This window comes from Lissotriton vulgaris, unplaced genomic scaffold (genome assembly GCF_964263255.1).
Source record: "Lissotriton vulgaris unplaced genomic scaffold, aLisVul1.2 SCAFFOLD_1219, whole genome shotgun sequence".
In the NCBI taxonomy this organism is placed as follows: Eukaryota; Metazoa; Chordata; class Amphibia; order Caudata; family Salamandridae; genus Lissotriton; species Lissotriton vulgaris.
In genome coordinates, this window is record NW_028255794.1 from 261,332 (window position 1) to 283,369 (window position 22,038).

A 22,038-nucleotide genomic window follows, 5' to 3' on the forward strand; every position below is an offset into this window, starting at 1 on the left:
AGAGGGCCGGTTTTGGGCCCCTGGGGGCCGATTTTGTTATAGGGCCGTTTTTGCACAATGCTGCAAAATAGGCCCTTTACCAAAAGGGCTCGGCGGCAACCACAACCCCCACCCTCAGTGGGGAGGGGGGTCCGGCCGAGCACTTTGCCAAGGCCGGTTGTGGTTCCCAATCCGGCCCTGTTCCCAGGGGTGGCATAATACATGCTTCAGCCCCTGGTAGGCCTCCGGGGTACCTATGCCATTGGTACCTGAGGTAGCATATACTAGGGACTCACAAGGGTAACCCAGTAACCAATCTGGTGTGCACCTAATGTACATGCAAAACATTTAGAGAGAGAACAGCTAGGCTGGGGTCCTGATTAGCAGGGCCACAGCCAGACTAAAGTCGATAAACCAGTGAAACACAGCAAAAAGTGGGGGTAACCAAAGTAAGCAGATCCTACTCTCCTACACCATCTACAGATAAAAAATGGAGAATTTGTTGCAAACAATGAAAATGAAAACAATGTGCAGGCGTTACGTAGGCTCATGAGCAGTAGACTCCCCTACCTCTGTCTATGTCTGTGAATAGAGGGTGAAAGAAGAAAACAAGCATTTACAATGCAATGGTCTCGGCATCATTAAAGGTAGAGCTATTGGCATTGCTCATGACATTTCTTTTTTTTTTCTTTAAATCATAAATAAATGGCATTGTCATTTACATTGCCAGTAGCTTAATCGTTAAATAAATGGCATTGTCATTTACATTGCCAGTAGCTTAATCGTTAAATAAATGGCATTGTCATTTACAATGGGCAACTGCAAGACTTTGTTTGTAATGTAAGCCATGCTTTCGCAGTACTGTTGAATTTCATTATTCTCGCCTTGTGCTATTTTTCAGCCGTATATATGGAAATCCTTATAATTAAAAAATTACCACAATTAATTTAAAGTGATTAATATATGTGGTCAGTGACATTGATGCAGCCCTTCTAGACCTTCTTTGGACATATATAAACAAATCAACTACCCAGGAGCGTGGCCATGTAGGGATTACTGAGTTAAGCATACTGTAGCGCTTTAAAATCTCAGTTCAGTTCAGTTTCCCTCGACCTAAAAAGGACGTTTGAGGTTTTTTTACATCCATTGCTCGCTTGTTTGTTTTTTGTGGTGAAGCTGTAAGCTATTGGTGTTAGGAAACCCCCGGCCTGGTCTTGAAGATGTGGTCATAGACTGGAGTCTGTAGCAATTCTTTGTAAATCCTTACATTTTGCACAGCAGTACGTGATCTACAACTGGTGTTAAAAATTTCAGAGACTCTTTGCTTTAAGCGGATGTGAAATGTAAACCTCTCACTAGGTAGTACCTGGGGCCTTGGTAAAGGGGTGCCAGAGAAGTGGATCTGGTGGTGAGTGTGCCTGGTGAAAGTGTGCACTGACGGCTGGTGGTGTGTGCCTGGTGAAAGCGTGCACTGACGGCTGGTGGTGTTTGTGCCCGGTGAAAGCATGCACTGACTGCTGGTGGTGTTTGCGCCCGGAAAAAGTGTGCACTGACGGCTGGTGGTGTGTGTGTGTGGTTGTGTGTGTCGTTGCGTTGCGGTGGTGAGTGTGTGGTGGTGAGTGTGTGGTGGTGAGAGTGTGGTCTGAGAGTGTGTGGTGGTGATGTGTGTGTGTGGTGTGTGTGTGTATGTGGTCTTATGTGTGTGGTCTTATGTGTGTGGTGGACTTAATTCGAGTTTTTGTACCCTGCACACTCACACACTGCCCCTACACACTCACACACTGCTCACCCTACACACTCACACAATGTTCACCCTGCAAAATTACACACTGCTCACCCTGCACACTCACACACTGCTCACCCTGCACACTCACACAATGTTCACCTTGCACACTCACACAATGTTCACCCTATACACTCACACTGTTCACCCTACACACTGCTCACCCTACACACTCACACACTGCTCACCCTACACACACACACTGCTCACCCTACACACTCACACACGCTCACCCTGTAAACTCACACACTGCTCACCCTACACACTCTCACACTGTTCACCCTGCACACTCACACACTGCTCACCCTACAAACACCCTGCTCACCCTGCACACTCTCACACAAGGGCGGGAAAACACCGACGCAGATTAAGCACTGATGGGTATCCATTTTCTTCCTTACACTTGGGCCCCTGACACACTGGCTACCACAGTTCAAGAGATCATTCTTAGTGTAGAAACATCCCCCAAAAGGTTTTATTGTTGCATTTAAATATAATGCGTAACATACATATTTTCTGACAATCTGTTTCGTAAAGGGGAAAGGTACTTCCGGAAGCCCATAGTAGGCACACCCAATTAACCGAAAACTGAAGACCATTTCTTAAAAAATACCTGAGGAATACTTGTAATTATATTTAGGCTTCTTTTCTGCTAATTGCTGCGTTGTATATTTTACTATGACAGCTATTAAAGGCAGTTGCTTAAATTATTTTTCTGTGCTTCCCGGTGACAAAAATAATTTGTTGGTCAAGAATATAGCATCTTCTGAATATGTATTAAGAGACCTTTGCATTTTACATAGAGATTCGTTTTTTGCATCAATGTGCGCTACCCTGCCATAATGAATGTATAATACTGCCAAGGAATGTACCCAATCAATGCTGCATAATTACAGTGACTGCCTGTAACGTGCCACTTTCTCTTTTACCTGAGGGGCCGCTTCCCTCCATCTGTGGAGAGGATGCAGCGTAACGACCAGAGCTATTGACTTTGTAACTGGGGAATCCGGTTCAAAATCCGGCATCGGTTCAGCATTGTGTGATTCTGGGCAAATGACTCAATCTCCGCGGGACTAAAAAAACATAGATGATTCTGACCTTGTGTATGCAAATGTCCTTGGGGTGAGTTCGCGCTGTATGAAAACGGCCTGGAAGTCGTTCCCTTCAGTGCCACCTCAGCGATTGTTCTCTGTCGCAACCGGTGGGTGCCTGGGGGGCGGGGGTGGGCAGCGGGGTTGAGGGTCGTCTCCGCCTCTCCAGCCATTGCCTGTAGCCAGTGCGGCCCACCGAGCTCAACACTGCGATAGTCAGGAAGCACCTACTTCCTGTTTGGCCGGCAATGCTTCCGGGTCGCCGCAGGCAGCGCGGCGGCCCGCCCTGCACGGGGAAGGGAGGCAGCTTTCGAGGAGGACAGCACCTGGCCGCGAGCGCGTTCTCGTGCGCGTGGCCTTAACAAATCGGCGCGCGCGGCCAGTGCTGTCCTCCTGGGAAGATGAGCCGGTAACAATAAGGTCTCTGGCGAGAGCGAGCTTCGCTCGCTTCTAGCCGAGACCTAAAAATGTAAATAATGTTCTTGTCGTGTCATGAAGGACGAAGGAGCTCAAAGGAGCTAGATAAGAGGTAGTAGTAGCTTCTTCAGTCTTAGCTTTACATGTATGGCCACAGCACGGCCTGGGCAGGTCCACGTCCCTGTTTCCCCTCTGTCCCTAGTCCCCCTGTGCCCCCCCCCTTCCTGTGCCCACCACTTCCTGCTTCCCACACCAGCTGCCCGGAAAGTAGCGTCCTCAGGGTCCTGGTGCCCACTTGTAGAGTTTGTATCTGTTGTGAACAAGAGCAAAATGTCAGAGCTCACACTAGATATCTGCCCTCCTGCTTTATTTAAGGAGCTGATTTAAACCCCATTTCTCATTAAAGCAGTCAAGGCCCTCACCAACTCTTACCTTAGCACTGCGCTGGTAAAGGTTATGGTTGGGTCACTGGCAAAGAAACTTTTGCTAGAGCTCGCTGAAACATGTAGCTGTGCCCATCTTGCCATGTTAGTCTAAACTCTGTCTCAATTCAATTTTATTTGAGGCTCATAATTTTTCCGACCACAGGCAGGTAGGTTTGTGTCCAAGGTTGTGCTGTGAGGAGTCCACTGTACCTCCTTTACAATGTATTAATGGCAAAACCTTAGTTGCCAAGCAACTTCTTTGTGCCCTAATCTCTCGATTGTTTTCCCTTTGCCAGAGTCGACTGTTTCGACACCTAACATTTGCTGCCTTTCTTTCTTGGCCCTGCTCCTTTCAGCCCCAGGGGCTGCATTTCATCTCCCACACTGCACCTGTACCCAGCAATTTTTAATGGATTATGGAGGAAGACTATCGCCCCTGTCTAATTCGCATGTATTCTTGTGTTCACTCTGCATTTGCTGCAAGACGTCTCCCTTGCCTACACTTTACAGAGACCCGTTGTTTTCTTGTCTTGGATGCAACTCATGCACCTCTAATCTTCCCAGCGGTTGGACAGAGCCGGCCATTCTGCCTTTAACTGTGCCCGATTTTCAGACACTCTTCCCTCATGTGAGAGTCTGTTCTTCAGGTGTGAGTACACTCAAAATGCCCCCTCCAGCATGCACTGCCAGCCACAACATACCTTTTATTAAACTGATTTAGAATTCTCTGCATGGCTGCTAACTGGTCCTACCCACTTTGTACCAGCATTGTACACTGCTTCAGCTAAACTGACCATGCTGCAGGCTTACTTAGTAGCTTTCATTAATAGGGGGTGTGGTCTGTCAATGAATAAAATACTTGTCCAAAACAGCCACTTGCAGAAACCCTTGCAAGTCTCATAGGGACATTCCTCAGCTCGCTGTCGATCCTTGAAAGCGTGGTTTGCAGTCTGCCGAGAGGCTGTATGAACAGAAATCACCCCGTTTTGCCAGGATCCTATTAGGCACTCCGAGTCGGGCGGTGTCAATGGCTGTGTGTTCTCCCCGGCACGGATCGCAGGCAATGACTAACACGGAAACAGCCATATCCGAGCTCGAGTGACGCCTCCCTGCACACCAATGAAGCAAATGGGACATTACGGGCCGCCGCTCGCCGCTTCAATTAACTCACTAGAGGGGCATAAAAGCAAATCAAGCGGCTGCATACGGGGCCTGTGTGAAAGATGAGGAAACTGACGCGTTGTCCCAACTGGCTAAAACAATCTTGAGGCGCGGAGAGAAGCCAGCAACACGACCCCAGGGCGTTGCAAATCTGGTTTTATGTCCTCTTCCGAGGAGACAGGAGACCCCGCAGGCTCGGCCGGTAATGGGCAGTGGGTCTCCGGTGACGGATGGCTCCAGCAGCGAGGGGACAATCTTCTTTCTCTTTTACCTGAGGGGCCGCTTCCCTCCATCTGTGGAGAGGATGCAGCGTAACGACCAGAGCTATTGACTTTGTAACTGGGGAATCCGGTTCAAATTCCGGCATCGGTTCAGCATTGTGTGATTCTGGGCAAATGACTCAATCTCCGCGGGACTAAAAAAACATAGATGATTCTGACCTTGTGTATGCAAATGTCCTTGGGGTGAGTTCGCGCTGTATGAAAACGGCCTGGAAGTCGTTCCCTTCAGTGCCACCTCAGCGATTGTTCTCTGTCGCAACCGGTGGGTGCCTGGGGGGCGGGGGTGGGCAGCGGGGTTGAGGCCCGTCTCCGCCTCTCCAGCCATTGCCTGTAGCCAGTGCGGCCCACCGAGCTCAACACTGCGATAGTCAGGAAGCACCTACTTCCTGTTTGGCCGGCAATGCTTCCGGGTCGCCGCAGGCAGCGCGGCGGCCCGCCCTGCACGGGGAAGGGAGGCAGCTTTCGAGGAGGACAGCACCTGGCCGCGAGCGCGTTCTCGTGCGCGTGGCCTTAACAAATCGGCGCGCGCGGCCAGTGCTGTCCTCCTGGGAAGATGAGCCGGTAACAATAAGGTCTCTGGCGAGAGCGAGCTTCGCTCGCTTCTAGCCGAGACCTAAAAAGCAGCACAGCCGGGCAGCTGATAGATATATAAGATGGCGGGCTCTAGCCTGCCCACTTATGTAGCCCTGTACCCGGTCTTTTTACAGGTAGGAGAGAGATGAAAACTAAAAAGGGGCCCCCTTCTTACCCCTCCTGGCAAGGATCTGGGGGTTTCAAATTCCACCTGAGCCTTGACAAGGTGGGGAGGTACTGGGAAGCCATCACGCCTTGGTTAGGGGCTGGTAAGTCATCCTTGGACCCACCCACTTTCGCTCCCCCTATGTGAATGGGGAAGTGCTTCCTCAGTCCTTCCTAAAGGTTAGACAGGAATTTCTCCAACCCATCCTGATCAAGTTACTGAATCGTATAAACTCTTACACACTAACCAACGTATTCATCTATATTCATTGCTCATTGACACCTTTCGAACACGAAACACTCAGGAGTTTAACTTACAGGCGTACCCTTAACTTATGGCTTTCATACCTTCTTCGATGCTGTGCTGGAAGTTAGTAATGACCTCCATAAACCTTAGCTCGCTTTCTTGCTTAGTATTTTTTTCAGTTATATAAATATGTATGTACACAAACACATCGCAGAGGCATTCAGAGTGACCCTAGGTTAAATTACAGTCTTAGAAAGCATACTTTCGGTTTCTGCTTTGGCACCTTGGCGGTGCTTGGTCTGTCAAGCTTGTTGGGTCACGTTGGGCAAAGTAATATTGGAAGCCATTCAAAGACCAACACTTCACATTTTAAGACCCATAGGAATGTTAGCTCTGTACTACAGCAAACACTGCACACTGCAATTACACAGAGGCAGCTTTTCCGCCAAGCGTACTCCCCACCAGCAGCTGCAAAAATTGGAAAATAAAATAATAAACCAGGGTTATTATCATTTTATTTTTCACTCCCAGGCAAGTCTCGGGTGCGATGCCATCGAGGGGGCAGTCACGGAAGGGGAGTGGTGTGCACTGTTATCAGTGCACATGTGGGTTTGGCCCGCCGTCTCAGGCCGGCCAAACCGACATGCTCATTGAAGCTGCGTTGCTGTGTTGGAGACAGCAGGCACAGGCTCCCTGTCTCTGTGGGAGCGCAAATCGAGGATGCTCAGGCCAATCCTTGACTTGACAATGCATCAGAAGCAACCTGATTTGTATTTCATTTAAAGTCAGGATTTGAATGGTTCTATAACTGACATGCAAACATAATGTTCCAGGTATACAAAAGGTTAAAAGGTTAATGCTTCATAAAACCCAATTATTTTGTACCCTTGACCTACCTGCAACAACACAGCACAGCAACCCAATAACACAACGGAAAAATACAAAACAATAAACAAATCCACAACACTACAGCACAAAAAGCAATACAGCAGAAACAAGAAAACATTGAAAAATAGGAAAAACGTTCAGCAACCCAAAACCACATAACATAAAGGGGAAAGTGTTGTTGTATGTTTTAATAACACACTAGAAAAAACCTGTATGTATCAATATGTGATGTTACAAGATGTGCCATTACTTCATGACTTCTGATGCTGCTAGCAATGAAAAATAGGAAAAACGTTCAGCAACCAAAAACCACACAACAACACAAAAATACAATAACACAGGAACAACAACAACACAATACAATAAAGCAACACAATAAAGCATGGGGAGAAAGAGAGAGACATAAAGGGGAAAGTGCTGTATGTTTCAATAACACACTGGAAAAAAACTGTATGTATCAATATGTGATGTTACAAGATGTGCCATTACTTCATGACTTCTGATGCTGAAAACCAATAAAAATATATTTTAAAAAGAAACCACAATAAAGCACATTATCAATACAAAACAACACACCACAACACCCAGGAACTGTACTGTATCACAAAAAAATACAACAGAGCAACACAAAAAACAATAACACAATAACAAACTAATATTTCACAACACATCAGAGCGTTGGGTGCTGAGTGGTCAGGCGTCAGCTGACTGGGCACAAGACATGGCATCTAAAGCTCCCCCTCACGACCGAAGGCTCTGTCCTACTGATTTTGGGGCTCGCTCTCTGTGCTCAGACAATGTGCTTTACAGATTCCCAGGTTATTAATTAAGGTGCAGTGCACAGCCAAACCCCCTGCCCTAAATGTACAGCCTGCTGTGCTCATCCAAAGAGTTCTGTTGGCCTGGGGCAGAGCCTAGAACACTCTGCACATGTAGATGGTTCTATAAGGATGGATTTGGGGGCATAGACGGAACCCCGCTCACAAACTGGGAACAAACCCACTGACATACATTAACAGATATATTTTCATATGACAACACAGCCAGCATCATACAGCACCTCAATCAACATGATACACCAACACATCCCCCATCAGATGTCAATTCATGCAACAACAGAGGCCCATACACTGACCACAATGGGTCCATGAAACCAGCATCAAGCACCAGCACACCCACCACCATGTTACATGTCATTTGAGATGTTATCAGTGATGTCATTGACCTTGTCATAAGTGATGCAATATGTAAGGTACTAAGCAGTGCAATGCGGGGGTGTAAGTTATAGTTAGTTAGATATTTATCTCAGGTAACTATAACTGCTGAACTTCTCTGGTTTTGAACGAGTGAAATCTGAGCCCAACAATAACATCCCTGTAGCCTTTGGTTTTTCCAATGAATATATATATATATAAGATATGCAAATAAAAAACATTGTAAAGTTAGAAATATGCGTGACATTCCAGCAAACCTCTGAAAGTTGTCCATATCCCTGTGGCCAGGCATCTTCTTTGTGCGGATCATTAGGATAGCTTTCCTGTGAGCTTCTGTCGCCATGACGATACACCTGGGAAAAGTTTATAAACATATATTAAAATGAATGATTACCATCAATCTTTCATTTCCTTTATTAAGGCATCGGTATCACTGTATTATTCTCTGGAAAGTAGGTCTACAGAAAAAGCTATTTACAACAGTCAATTAAAACATGATTACATGCCTCAGGATGTGGATTTTTACTCACAAATGTGGAAATCTGTCAATATGTTGTATCTGCCACACTCGAACCTTTAGGGAAACAGGCATTTACAATGCAATAGGTCTCGCAATGACATTATTTTGAGCTACTGGCATTGTAAATTACATTGGTTTTTTTCCCTTCATGAAACATTAATCAAATGTTGTAATGAAAAAATGACAATAGCTAACTTTTTTGTAACTGCAAAATCTATTGCATTGCATTCGTACTAGTGTGAGTTCTCGGTATTGTAAATAGTACTGGCTTTTATTAATGTGGTGATATTTTTTTACAAGGGGTGCAACCACATTGGAAACACTTTCAAATGCAATCTCGAATGCTCGCATTGGGTTTGGTGCTGGTGCAGAGAAGTATAGGTATACACTGGGATGTGCTTAGCATGGCAGATATAAAAATGTGGTTGGCAGACTTATTACAATGGGAGATCGCAGATGAACAACATATTAAGCTCACTCCAAGTCAAACGGAGAACATGGCGGCTGCAGGCTAGTGAGGTGCGCGTGTCCGAAACAACCCTCCGATGCAACGCGGTGCTGCTGACTCTTCTGTAGTTTAATGGAGCCGTAATTTGGTCTCAAACCCCCCAGGAGGAAAAGAACGTTGCTTAGACCCTTTCTTTGCCGTATACATTGGCTGTTTTCCCCGCTGCCCTTGCGAGGCTCTCTCGGATGTGCTTGGCTGAAGGTGCAGGTTCCCGGTCCCTCCCCCTTGCCTCCCTGCTGTGGTGGAGCCGGTGGTGCAGAGCAGCCGTGCAGCTTAGGCGCGGCCGCACGGCGGCGGCTCGGGGACTTTTTCGAGGCGGGTCAGGCTGCGACAGGGGGGCTGCTGGCCCCCAGCAAGCTCTCTCTAGCGTTTCCAGCGTCTCCGGCGTCACTGTGAAGAAACCCGGCGGGGTCTCAGTGGAAGGTATTGTCAGCGACAGGACCCGGGAGGAGGAAGCCTGCGGAATCCCCGAATCAACTGTGGATCTTGCCAGTAAGGTTGGGGGGTTGGGGGGCGGCACGGAGACAGTCAGTGGTGGGAAAGCTTCAAATAAGAGACAAACCCCAAAAAATGTGAGCAGGAAACGGGGGAAAGGTCAGAAGTCAGGGAAGAAACTACCAGTCCCAGAATGCCCAGCTAAAGAGGGGGATAGGCTCGAGGAAGGAACAGCGATATCCAAAGGTGTAGAAGTGGAGGTTGAGGCTACTACTGTAGTTGGTATAGAGGTTAACCAGGTTAACCAGAGGGTCAGTAGCAGCAGTAAGGAGGTGGGTAAAGGCACGAAACCCAGGGGTAGCTCTCAGAGGGGGCCAAGTAATAGATACTCCAAGAGCGGCACGGCAAGGATTACCCCCTCTTTGTGCTCATTCGTTAAAGTGTTGCCCCAGGTGCAGGATCTGTTACCAGCTACAGTTACAGATACATCTGCTCCTCTGCCCACAGTTTCACCAAACACACCTACACCTTCAGGATCTATCACTACCACTACCACTGAATCAGGGATGGCTGACCCACCTCCTCTCCCCGAAGTGGTAGCTGAGGGCGATGGTACTTGCGAACAAGCTCCAATGGTTCTGGAAGAGGAGGCAGATGCAGGTGTGGACAATAATGGACGGCAAGAGTGGGGAGGTAAATGGGGCCGGGAGCACACTTTAGGCCATAGTATCGTCAATATCATCTACGAGGGAAGAAATAAGAAATTATTTCCTGGTATCTAAAACCAACCAGAGCAAGATACGAGCATCATGCGAGACTTTAGAAAGGAAAGTAGATGGATTATGCGAGAGAACAGAGGTACTTGAGGGCTCTGTGGTGTTATTGAAGTCCAGCCTAGAGGTTGCTGAATCCAAAATCCAAAACCTACAGAGAGAAGGAGATGCTATGAGGGAGAGGGTCGAATCGCTGGAAAACTACTCACGACGGAACAACCTCCGACTCCTGAAGATACCGGAAGGAAAGGAAGGAGGGGATGCCAAGGCCTTCATGATCAATGTATTGAAGGAGTCACCTAATCTCGAAGAATCCATCGAGGAGCTTGACAAAGATATCCAGCGGATACATCGGGACCCATTCCGATTAAATCCTGGCAGAACGATACCCAGGAAGATTTTGATCAATTTCCTTACATATACCCTGAAGGAAAAAAAATCTTAAATCTCTAATTAAAAGCAAAAACGTTTAAGGGCCCCGATTTTTCTTTCGAGGCACGGTCTGACCTCTCCAAATCCACTCTGGATAGACAGTGGGAACTGGGCCAGAGGATGGACAAGTTCAGGTCTTTTGGTGCAACTGTACAGATGCGGTTTCCCACATTTTTGCGGGTGATGTATAATAACAAGACGCACAACATTAGATCCCCCCTGGAGGCCGATGAATTGTTGGAATCTACTCTCAGGGTGGAATTTAATATAGCAATACCCAGCTTCTGTTCCAATGATGTCCTTATCTCCTGCCTCTACTGGTAGCATACACTAGTAGACCAATAGACATAATTTTTGTGATTCCTTTGGTCAGTTGACACCCTTTCTTAAAAGTCCTTTAAGCTAAATGGAAAGTGTGGTAGTGTACACAGTATTGAGGAGGTAGAATGGGAAGAATTATTGGTGTTTAGAGTCACGAAGAGAAGATAAATAAAAAAAATAAAAAAATTAGTGTACATATAAATAGGTGAAGAGCATTGGGGTTAGTAAAAAAACCAAAAAATAATAATAAGGAAGGAAAAAAAAAGGGGGGGGGGGGAGTATGGTTTTTAGTTGGGCTCTCTGATAAGTAATCCAACCGGTATTTGATCGCTCCAGGAGTGCTCCAGGAGTGCCAAGCGGTGCAGGAGGGGTAGGGTTGTCAGAGGAGGCAAATCTGGCTTCACATCTGGCCGGAGTAAGTATGGGAGGGTTTTCCAGGGGTGGGGGGAGTTAGGGGGGGTACAAAAGCAAAAAATCCTCATGAGTCAGCCCTTCACAAGTCCGTTTTGTGTCCTAGTTGGTTACATTTTCAGCTTCGGGATAATAAGATTGCCAGGTGGCAGGGTATAGGGAGGAGGACGGATGTCAAATGATGACCTCTGTTCAATTTGTGTCCTTGAATGTCAATGGCCTGCGTTTGAGGAGCAGAAGAGAGCATATTTTACAATATCTGAGAGACTCCCCGAGCAGATCATTGTCATACAGGAGACACATCTTCTTAAAGCAGAGGTCATCGCACTACTAAAAAAGCAGAGATGGGTAGATAAATTAGAAACCATCTGATAACTTCCCAAGACCCTATAATTTGGGCGGGAGATTTTAATATTGTGCTCCATCCCAAACTAGATAAATCAACTAACTCCAGAGCCTGCACGCCTTCCAAATCAAGGCAAACTCTCATAGAAATCATGACACAGTTGGGTTTGGCAGATTTGTGGAGGGAAAGGGTTGGCAATAAACTGGGGGTTTCCTTCCGGAATCTTAAATACAAGCACAAATCAAGAATTGATTATGCGTTATTCAGTTATTGCCTTAAGAACACCCTATTAGGGATAGACTACCTTCCCTCCCACCTGTCTGACCATTCAGCTCTCCTGTTCACTTTAAAACTTGAAGCCCAGATTAAACATCCATCCTGGTTATTTGATCGTACTACCTTACTGGAAGACGAGGAAGTCGGTTTTCTGGCAACTGAGACCACCTCATTTTTGGAGATAAATCTAGAATCTGTGGCACTAGTTACGGTCTGGGAGACATTGAAAGCTTTTTTGAGAGGCTGCATTACCAACAGAGCCTCCCATCGGCACAAAATATATCGGGAGAAGATTAAAAACTTGGAGCAGGAAATGGATTCGATTGAGCAGAGGCTCGGTGCCTCGATAGGGTCACCAGGCGAGCAAGAGAAGTTGGGCGAGCTGAAAAAACAACTGGAGAATATCCTACAAGAAAGAGTGGTTAAGAGATGGGAGGCAAGTAAGATCTCCCATTTCAAGTTTAGGGAGGTAGCGGGTAGGTTATTGGCATGGAAGGTTAAGGCGGACTAAGCCCAAAATTATATTAGAGAGATCAAAGTTGAAGGGGAGAGTGTAGGCAGGATTTCTAATCGGGAGATAGGAACTGCCTTTAAGGAGTCTTTTGAGGGGATTTATAGGGAAGACATCCCAAATGACCAGCTGGCAAGGGACACATGGCTAGACCAAATTTCCCTGCCAACTCTCTCAACAGTGCAGAGCAAATGCCTGGAGATGGAAATATCTGAGGCTGAAGTGAGCCAACTTATCAGGCAACTTAAGCGTGGGAAGGCGGCAGGCCTCGATGGTTTGCCAGGTGAGTTATACCGAGCTTTGGGCGCTGTTATTGTCCCTATACTGACAGCCCTTTTCAATGGGATCCTTAGGAAGGGGGAAGACCCCCCAAAATCTTGGGGAGAGGCGACCATAGTCCTGATCTCCAAACCAGGGAAAGCCCCAACTGAGTGTGGGTCCTATCGACCAATCTCACTTTTGAACAGCGATTATAAGATCTTCACTTCCATCATGTCAGCGAGATTGGGATCTGTAATTGGGGAAATTGTTCATCAAGACCAGAAGGGTTTCATCAAAGGGCGTCAGATATCTGATTTGACGTATGACCTGGTGGGGGCAATAGATATCGCTTCGGCTTTTTCTCTTCCACTGGCTACACTCAATTTAGACGCGACAAAAGCCTTTGATAGGGTCACCTGGCCCTACTTGACTGCTTTATTGAAGAAGTTTAATTTTGGCGGAAACTTTTGTCGTGTTATCACTCTCATGTCTGGTGCTCCATCGGCAAGGCTGTTAATAAATGGCGTCCTGACAGAATCCTTTAAAATCATGAGGGGCACGAGGCAGGGCTGCCCGCTCTCTCCCCTTCTCTTCAATTTGTACATCAAACCGTTTGCTCAGCTCCTGCGGGGAGATGAAAATATTCCATCTTTCAAATTTGGGGAGTGGGAAAGACGGGTTGCACTCTACGCAGACGATATTCTCATCCTAACGTCTGATCCGGAGGCATCATTTCCCGCGGTTATTAAGAGGGCGGAGGAGTTTGGTTGCATGTCGGGGTATGAGATCAATGCCAGTAAAACAGACATCATGGTTTGGAATATCCCCAATTTACATCTGGGTGTGACCAACTCTGCGTTACCTAGGAATATGGGTGACTCAAGAAGTTGGAGACATCGCGCAAGTTAACTTAGAGAGAGTCTATAATGAATGTAGGAAGTTATTAAAATCTTGGTCTCACCTCCCACTTACCATACTGGGCAGGGTGAATTTAATAAAGATGTCTATCCTCCCCAAATTTACATTTATCTTTAATACTATTCCCCTGGCTTTTGATGTTAAAATCTTAGACAAGTGCCAGCGACGCTGACGGCCAAGACGTAGCGCTGTCCGCAACGTACGTGATGACGAGGAGGAGCGGCGGTGAAGTGAGGAGCTCGGGGAGGAGCGGCGGCTCCGGTAAGGCTCTGGGACACGGGACGGGAGGGAGCCGGTGCGGGAGGTTGGCCCGGAACAACTGCAGTAAGGCTCAGGGTCTGGGGGCAGCATTTCAGGCTTGCGTGCACTCCCGCCCGCCACGACATTGTCCGGGACACTGTCGTGGCGGGCGGGGGCCGGGGCGGGAGTGGACGCAATCCTGAAATGCTGCCCCCAGCCCCCTTCTGCCCCGGGCAACGCTGGGGCGGGCTACTAGTAAATACATAAATACAATCCTCTCCTCCCTTGTCTGTACGTGCCTTGCTTGAAACCCATTATGTTCTCATTGGTCCCACATTTGTTTGACCTTGCTTCTCACGGTGTGTCGCGGCGCTAAGGGAGCACTAATAAAACAAGTTCTCCAAACAGTGTTTCTTTGTTACCGCCCTGTTTCCTTTTGGGACGGCCTATCCGGACTGGATCCTTTGTTTCACGGCTTGTTTATATAACACGCCTCCTTAAGATAAGAAATTCCTTCACAACAGCCGAAAAGCAGATGATCCAGTCCGGATGGGCCGGATGGAAAGGAGAAAGGGTAGTAACAAAGAAGCCTCATTTTCAATCGGAGGCCACCCTTTACCATAAACGATGACGCCATCCAATGAAAATGAGAGGTGGGGCTTCAAGCCCCCTTCTGAAATCTCCTCTATCACAATATGTCTCGGAGAGCGAGCAACGCATGCGCGCTGCAACGCTAGGCGAGACCTAAAAAGGTGGGAATGTGCTTGTTCAGAGGACTAGGGGTGAAGTGGTGGGAGTTGCAGAATGGAATGAATACCTGTTATGTGACTGTGCTGATAAATAATGCTTGAATTTAATGTGTCTAGCTAGCATAACTAGGCTTCAGTTAACATGACAAGGCCTAGTCAGCCTGCGCTGACATTCATTTAACAGTGGTAGAAAAAACTGTGCTATAAAATTACATGAACGAGTTTCCTACGTGAACATGTTTTGCTTCTCTGGGGTTCCATTTCGGAAAATAAGTAAATAGAATTAATTTCACTGTGCTGTTTATTTATCAAGATTAAAATTATTAATTTGTGTTCCTGAGAAGGAAGCCTTGAGTAGAATCTTTCTGTATTTGCAACAAATGTAAGTTATTTCCTCAAGTCAGCTGTAGCAACTGTTCATCAGTTGTACTGTATATTGTTTTTATATGATGCACAAATGTCATGTCATTTCCTTCATTTCTTATGTATGCCTTATTATAATTATGTATGAAAATAGGTGTTTAGAAATGTTTCTTATTTGATGTATCATATTTGTTCATTTAAAACGCCATTAGTTTACGAGTATGTAACTTTATTAGTACCGTCCTATTCTGTCAGATCTCGCCGTCTAAAGTCTGTGAATTTCACCGCCTAAAACCTATAAAATGTGCCCTTTTTGGAAGATGTGACAGACATTTTGCTTACTTCTCAAAGGCGGACTCCATGTTTGTCAGTCTGTTGATTTATATTCAGACTTCTCTTGCTTTACACTCTGTTCTAGTCTGTCTATTGATTTATACTTAATGTTCCCTTGACTTTTGAACTGAGCAGATTTTATGTTAGCTGAACTACATTTTGGTTCTGGTTTTTTACTTGCTTTGGAGAACTACCTTATGTTGATCGTCTCACATTTACATTATTTGATACATTATTGATGGTGAATTAAATTTGACTACTATCTGCATTTTGTCTTCTGTATTGATTCTTAAATTTAAGTAAACCTTTATGATTTTGAAGACTGAACAAAACATCTACTTTGCATACTAAGCCACCCAATTTCTCTATTGTTCTAACATGTTATTGCCACCAGAAGAACCATCCTCATTGTGAGGAATTTTAGATCAACTGAAGAAAAAGGCTCAAAGGAATGTTTCTGCAGTTCCTCAAGAACTAAAGGATGATCCCAAGCAGGTGACAAAGAGTTAATGAATGGACAAGGTGGGACAAAACTCATTATAAGGTGATTAGAATAAATGATCTCCTGAACTTAATTCTCCCCAAGGTTCTCAGGCTAAGTTAATGGCCGCCCTTTGGGTTGTATTGCTGAGGAGCGCCAGATTTAAGACAAACCCTTCCCAGAAAAACTGAAGGACATCTCAAAACCACAAGAAAAATAACAAATCTTTTTTGCTAGACACCATAGGTGAAAGATACTCCAGTGGACAGCAGGGCCAGACTGGCTACCGGGCGTTTTCGTGTTAAGCTGGGGGCTAATTTATCTGCTGTGGGGGCTTATTTCGTTGATGGGGACCTGCGTGCCCTTTGAAATAAAAAAAGCGAGACAAACTTTGTTCAGCACACGCAGGTCCCCATCAACGAAATTAGCCCCCAGCTCCGCAGCACATCAAAATGCCCGGTAGCCAGTCCGGCCCTGGTGGACAGAGTAAGATTGAACTGTTGAAGATCTTATAGACTCCTGATTAACTAGGGCTATGTGGGAGACCTTTCTAGTGAAGCCTCAATCTTTCAATCTTCAGACGATGAGTACTAACCTAAGTAGATTTACTGAGTTCTATCATACAGGTGATGGCAACAAAGGAAGTTTCCAAGGTGATCGATTTGCTAGGGTCTGTAACTGGGGAAACAAGGCACTTCTTAATCAAAAGGGCACTATCATGATTACTGATAACTCTTCCATCCAAATTCTTGGTAGAACCTGGTAAATGAGTACAATTGAAGGAAACATCTATAGAGATTATTGGGGCTATGGGACTGAAAGAGCATATGTTCCCTGTGCTGTTGAATATGTAAAGTGAGAGCAATATTTCTCTACCATCACATTCTCATGAAACACTGACAAGTCGAAATTCGAAGCCCTATATTTCCAGCAAATTGTATTGAATATCCAGGGATAAGTGACTATGACCTGAAAAGCAGGGAACTCCTAGCTAAGATTATCTGTCTGAACGCTCTCTGCCTGTTTGTGGACCTTGGAAAAAGGAGATTATACTTTGCCCATTATCAGAACTAAGAGAATAGGAAGTGGAGGTCCCTGGCAATTTACGAAGGGCACTGCCACTATGAGTTCATCATACAAGAACAGCTTTGTCCCAGATCAATGGAAGAAATTCATTAGAGCTCTGTATACTACAGCTAACTCTCTCCCATCTCCAACTCTAATTTGGATTCCAAAGGGCTTGTGTTGAATGATTTCCCAATGTGGCTTCCCCGCCAAACAACTGGCATCTGTCATGACTAATAAAGGTAGGGCAGGTTGCAAAGAATCAAGAAAATGAAACCACCATTGGAGTTGGGTCTAAAGTAGTGGTGAGTAGGAACCAGAGATGCTTGAGACGTTGAGCCTCAAACAGAGAGAGCATAAGACAGGAGAGGACGCATATATGTAGGCAGCCCAGTGAAACCATGAAAGCACGTGCTGCCATGTAACACTGGACCTTGAACAACATACTTACTGGGGAAGAATCTCTGGAGAAAAGCTGTTTCAGTAATGAGAGCATTTTTTCTGCTCTGCTAGTAGGTAGAAAACCCAACCCTATGACCTTCCTGAATTGGGCTCCAATAAATGTACTGTCTGTAGAAGGAATTAGATGACACTTGAAAAAATGAGTACACAGGCATGATAAGGCCGACATTCCTGAACTGATAGCACACTTGTTGCCACAAACTCTGCTGGTATAGGTAGGAGCAGACACTTGTCCAGATACAGAAAAAGAGACCGAACCTTCAGATGAAGCAGAGAAACTATGAAGTAAAGGCTTTCTTTTCGAAAGAGACGCGTGGAGCAGTATTGACCCCAAAATGAAGCACTTTGAATTGAAAATAAAAAGACAATGTACACAGGCCTGAACAACAATTCTGAAGAACTTTTCAAATATAGAGATAAACATCTATTAAATCCAATGTCACTGTGAAGTTTTCCAGAGATGCCAAGGAAATGATTTGTTGTAATGCATCCCTATTGAAGGCATGATGACACACCGATTGGGACAGATCAGGAAGACAAGAAGAAACCCTCCACTTGTCCCTAGGAACAAGAAAAACCGTTGAATAGATACCCTGCCCCTGTGAGGCCATGGGGCAGGAATAATGTCATTCTTGTCCAGCAAGCATGTAATGTTTGATTCCTGACCCACCTCTTCTAAGATTTGCAACGGTTGGTATCACTTATTACTCTGGCAGAGTGGCAGAAAATGTGATACTGTAACCATATTAGATCATCTTGAGAAGCCTAGCATATATAAGATAGATTCTTCCCCAGCTTGTTGAAATTTCTCAATCATGTCTCCCACCAGCCATTGAATGCCAGGTTCAGCACAGTCAAGAATGTTGATTATAAGAAGCAAGAGAAGAATCTGGAAGTTGCTTGTGGAGAGGAAGATATTCTGTCCCTTTATCAGAGCCCCTAAAGGTATGAGAAGGCAGCTGATGCAGTGATGGTTGTCTATAAGATGAGTACTGCATGTAACTCTGACACCATGAATCACTACTTGCATCATCACACGCGTAACAAACCATGTGCCTTGATGCCACAGTGTGGGTAACAGTGATGACATTTCTGGCCTCAACACTACGTCACCGCCTCCATCGTGGCAGTTCTCTTAAATGAAAGGAACTTGCTGCCAAGATTTTGCATTCTAATTGGGAAGCAAGGACCAGCTAAATTGCAAAGGGGACACAACAGTGGTATGACCGCTAATTGAAGCCATACTCAAGAATGTGTATCTGTGAGACTTCTCCAACATAACTATGTTGTTAATCTTTTTATTGATCATAGCGTAAAATTGGACTTGTTAACCTGTGCTGTGTCAGCCTACAGCCACAATACGTTATTACCATGAGGCTTTTTGTGAAAACGTAATCCTCTTTGAATAAATCTGGGGAAACCCACACTAAATGTGTTCTTTAGGTAGCCTAATAGAATGTTCTCATTCGGGTAGCATAAAACAGACACTGATGCTGGAAAAGTTTCTGCTGCTATTCTCCTTCAATACAAGTGAGTAAACATGAAAATATATACAAAAGACACAATGCATTGTGCTTGGTTCCTGGGTCAAGTTGTACAATGTGCATACAGTATAGTACAATGCGGATCAAAAATGATCACCTAACCAATGGAGATGCATTTCAACGTGTTGGCCCATTATGAGTGGGAGGGTCTCTTCAGAACAAAGTCGCCTGGCTTATAATCTGAATGTTGTGGGAGACAGAAACCAGACCGACCCATCAGCCAGTGCCGTCAATCACTATTGCGTGTGTGTAATAGATCTAGAGTGTATTTCTTAATATCTCACCAAAATACACCAAAAATGATGTTTGTGTAACTAATTCATATCCACTAGGAGGTCTCTCAAAGGATGACCATGTGTCTGAAGGAGCAATTGTCTCCTATGTGCGATACACTGTCTCTAAGTAACACATAAATCCATATACACCAATTTGGACTACTGATATCTGAAACTATATATCATTATTACCCGATAGATAGACAACCAATTAATTTATACCTATCCCAACCAGCGCGTGAGGTCTAATCACCATACTAGTGTAAAAAGTAGGCAATTTAAAATGTTACACGGATCAGGCATGCTGTACATTAATTAAAATAAATCGGAGATAAATATACAAAACATGTTTTGCGTAAATGGTAGCGCCCCTGTTATTTTTCAGCAAATGGAATGCCGTGTAGATTGTTCTCATATTTACAACAAGGGGTGGTGAGGGACAGAGTCTCTGAATTAAGCAGAAAGCTCTCACCCAGTCAAGAGATCAGGGCTAGATCCAACACCGTTTTTTAGCTCACTGCACCATGTAGATTGTTCTCAGCATGTCTTGAGGGGTGTTAGGCAATTCAGTGTCGAACAATAGTTAAAGGCGAAGCCATGAGGGTGATAAATCACATAGATCCTGCATAAACAGGTAGCCACCCTGTAATTAATGCGCACAAGGCAGAAAGGCTCATAGTGATTAACAAGTGTCTATCAGATATAATCTCGTGTTAAGAGCACATCCGTTACCGTGGAGTGGTGAGGATGGGCGATGGCAAGCTACGAATCTCATGCACCTGTTAAAGAGGGTGGGGCCCTCATAGTGCCCTGATAGTGTTGTTAAGCTTAGTATGATATGGCGCATATGACATCCCACTACATTAGGTGTGATCGAAATCCATATGTATACAACCACCACAGCTTTAAACATATGCCAATATCTATTTGAACATGCCACACATCAATCCAGTGGAACTCATCCAAAAATGATCGGTATTACACTGTGCTCAGTGCTCATGCGTTTAAGGGTATGTGCCAATAATTCCACATCACTCTGAGTATTTTAAGTCACCACTCCAAAATACGTAAACAAGTTCTCAAGTCCATGTGGTCTTGTGAATGAAGATCTAAACATGAAACCACAATCATTAACATGTCAGTAAAGCCTAGTATATCATCCTTTAAGGTACTATACTTGAGTTTGTTATTTGGAATGGAAAAGGATAGTGGAGGGATAGAAGAGGGGAGGGTTTGCATTTATGTAGCGCTTGCTACCCCTATTGAGGTGTTGAAGAGCTTTTTAGTAGGAAGCATGTTACTCCGGAACCCAAGCAGGATTAGTGGGGAATTATCATAGGGAAATATGACATTAATTTTAGCGATGGCCATGTGAGTCTGTTAGCTGGATTGAAAAGGATAGTGGAGGGATAGAAGAGGAAAGGGTCTAGAAAGTGTTTTTTTGAGATCAAAGCAGTAGGATGAGGTTTGGGATGACTAAAGGGGAGGTGGACGTCGGAAGAGTCAGAGGGAAGGGTTTAGAAAAGCTTGTTTGAAAGGTCTAAATAGTAAAAGAGGTATGAAATGATGCAAGGAGGGGTAGAGGAGGAAAGAGTCTAGAAAGGGTTATTTGGGGGATCATAGTAGTAGAATGGGGTTTGTGATGAGTCAGAGAGTGGAGGTAGAGGGTATATAGAGAGAGGTATTTGGTGAGAAATAGGGTAGTGCATTGGAGAGAGTAGAAGTATTTTGTCTTAGCTTTTTTGATTGCTGACTTGCATAATCTGTTATGTTTCTGTAGTTGACGTTCGTCTTGATTGGTGTTTGTTTTGAGCCAGGTGCGTTGCAGATTTCTAATAATCCTGTTTTATCTCTTTTAGCTCTGTGTTTCTCCAAGGTGTCTGTTTTCTTTTGTTCTGTTGAGTTGTTGTCTGTGGTATTAGGATATCAAAAGCTTCCTGTAGCTGCTCATATAGTTTCTGAATGGACTTTATTAAACCTTGATCTGTATTGGATGTTAGTTGTGTTTCTAAGTGTTTAAAATCAAGTTTATTCCACGGTCAATAGGTGTAGGCATGTACAGTGGTTTTGAGTGTTTTGCTTTGCGCTGTTTTATGTTGGAAAGCGAGCAAATGGTGGTCTGACCATATGATTTGAGTAATTGTGTGAAAGGTAACTAGTTCTTAATTTGCAGAAATAACATCTAGGATGTTTCCAGCGATGTGTGTGGGTTTGTGGACGATCTGATGTAGGTTCAGTGCATCTAGGCCAGTAATGATTGTTTTTGTATGGGACATATTGGGTTTGTCAAACCAAATGTTTAGGCCACCAAAAATGCAAAGGCTGGAGTGTAGTGTTATAAATGTATCTGGGAATGTCTCACAAACTTGAATGAAGACGTTGTCAGTTTTCGTGATATTTAATGTTTGATTGAATACAACAGCTAAGCCACCTCCTCTTTTGCTTATATGATTTTTGTGTGATAGTTTGATAGCCTAGAGGAACAGCTTCATGCAACACTGGAGCAATGTGGTCTCCCAGCCATGATTCAGTTATCGAGTGTAAGTCAGGTTGTGTTTGAGAGATCAAGCATTTATTAGTAGGCAGTTTA

At 45.0% G+C, this 22,038-nt stretch overlaps 1 protein-coding gene across 2 annotated transcripts in view; it reads right to left on the reverse strand.

The window, feature by feature from the left end:
* LOC147658893 (prostatic acid phosphatase-like) overlaps window positions 1–22,038 on the reverse strand; it is a 300,334-nt gene that overhangs the window by 259,266 nt on the left and 19,030 nt on the right. For both annotated transcript variants that reach the window (XM_086952051.1, XM_086952050.1), the window contains exon 2: window positions 8,482–8,577. In XM_086952051.1, coding sequence (XP_086808177.1) covers window positions 8,482–8,577 — 96 coding nt within the window. The remainder of the gene's footprint in view (window positions 1–8,481; window positions 8,578–22,038) is intronic.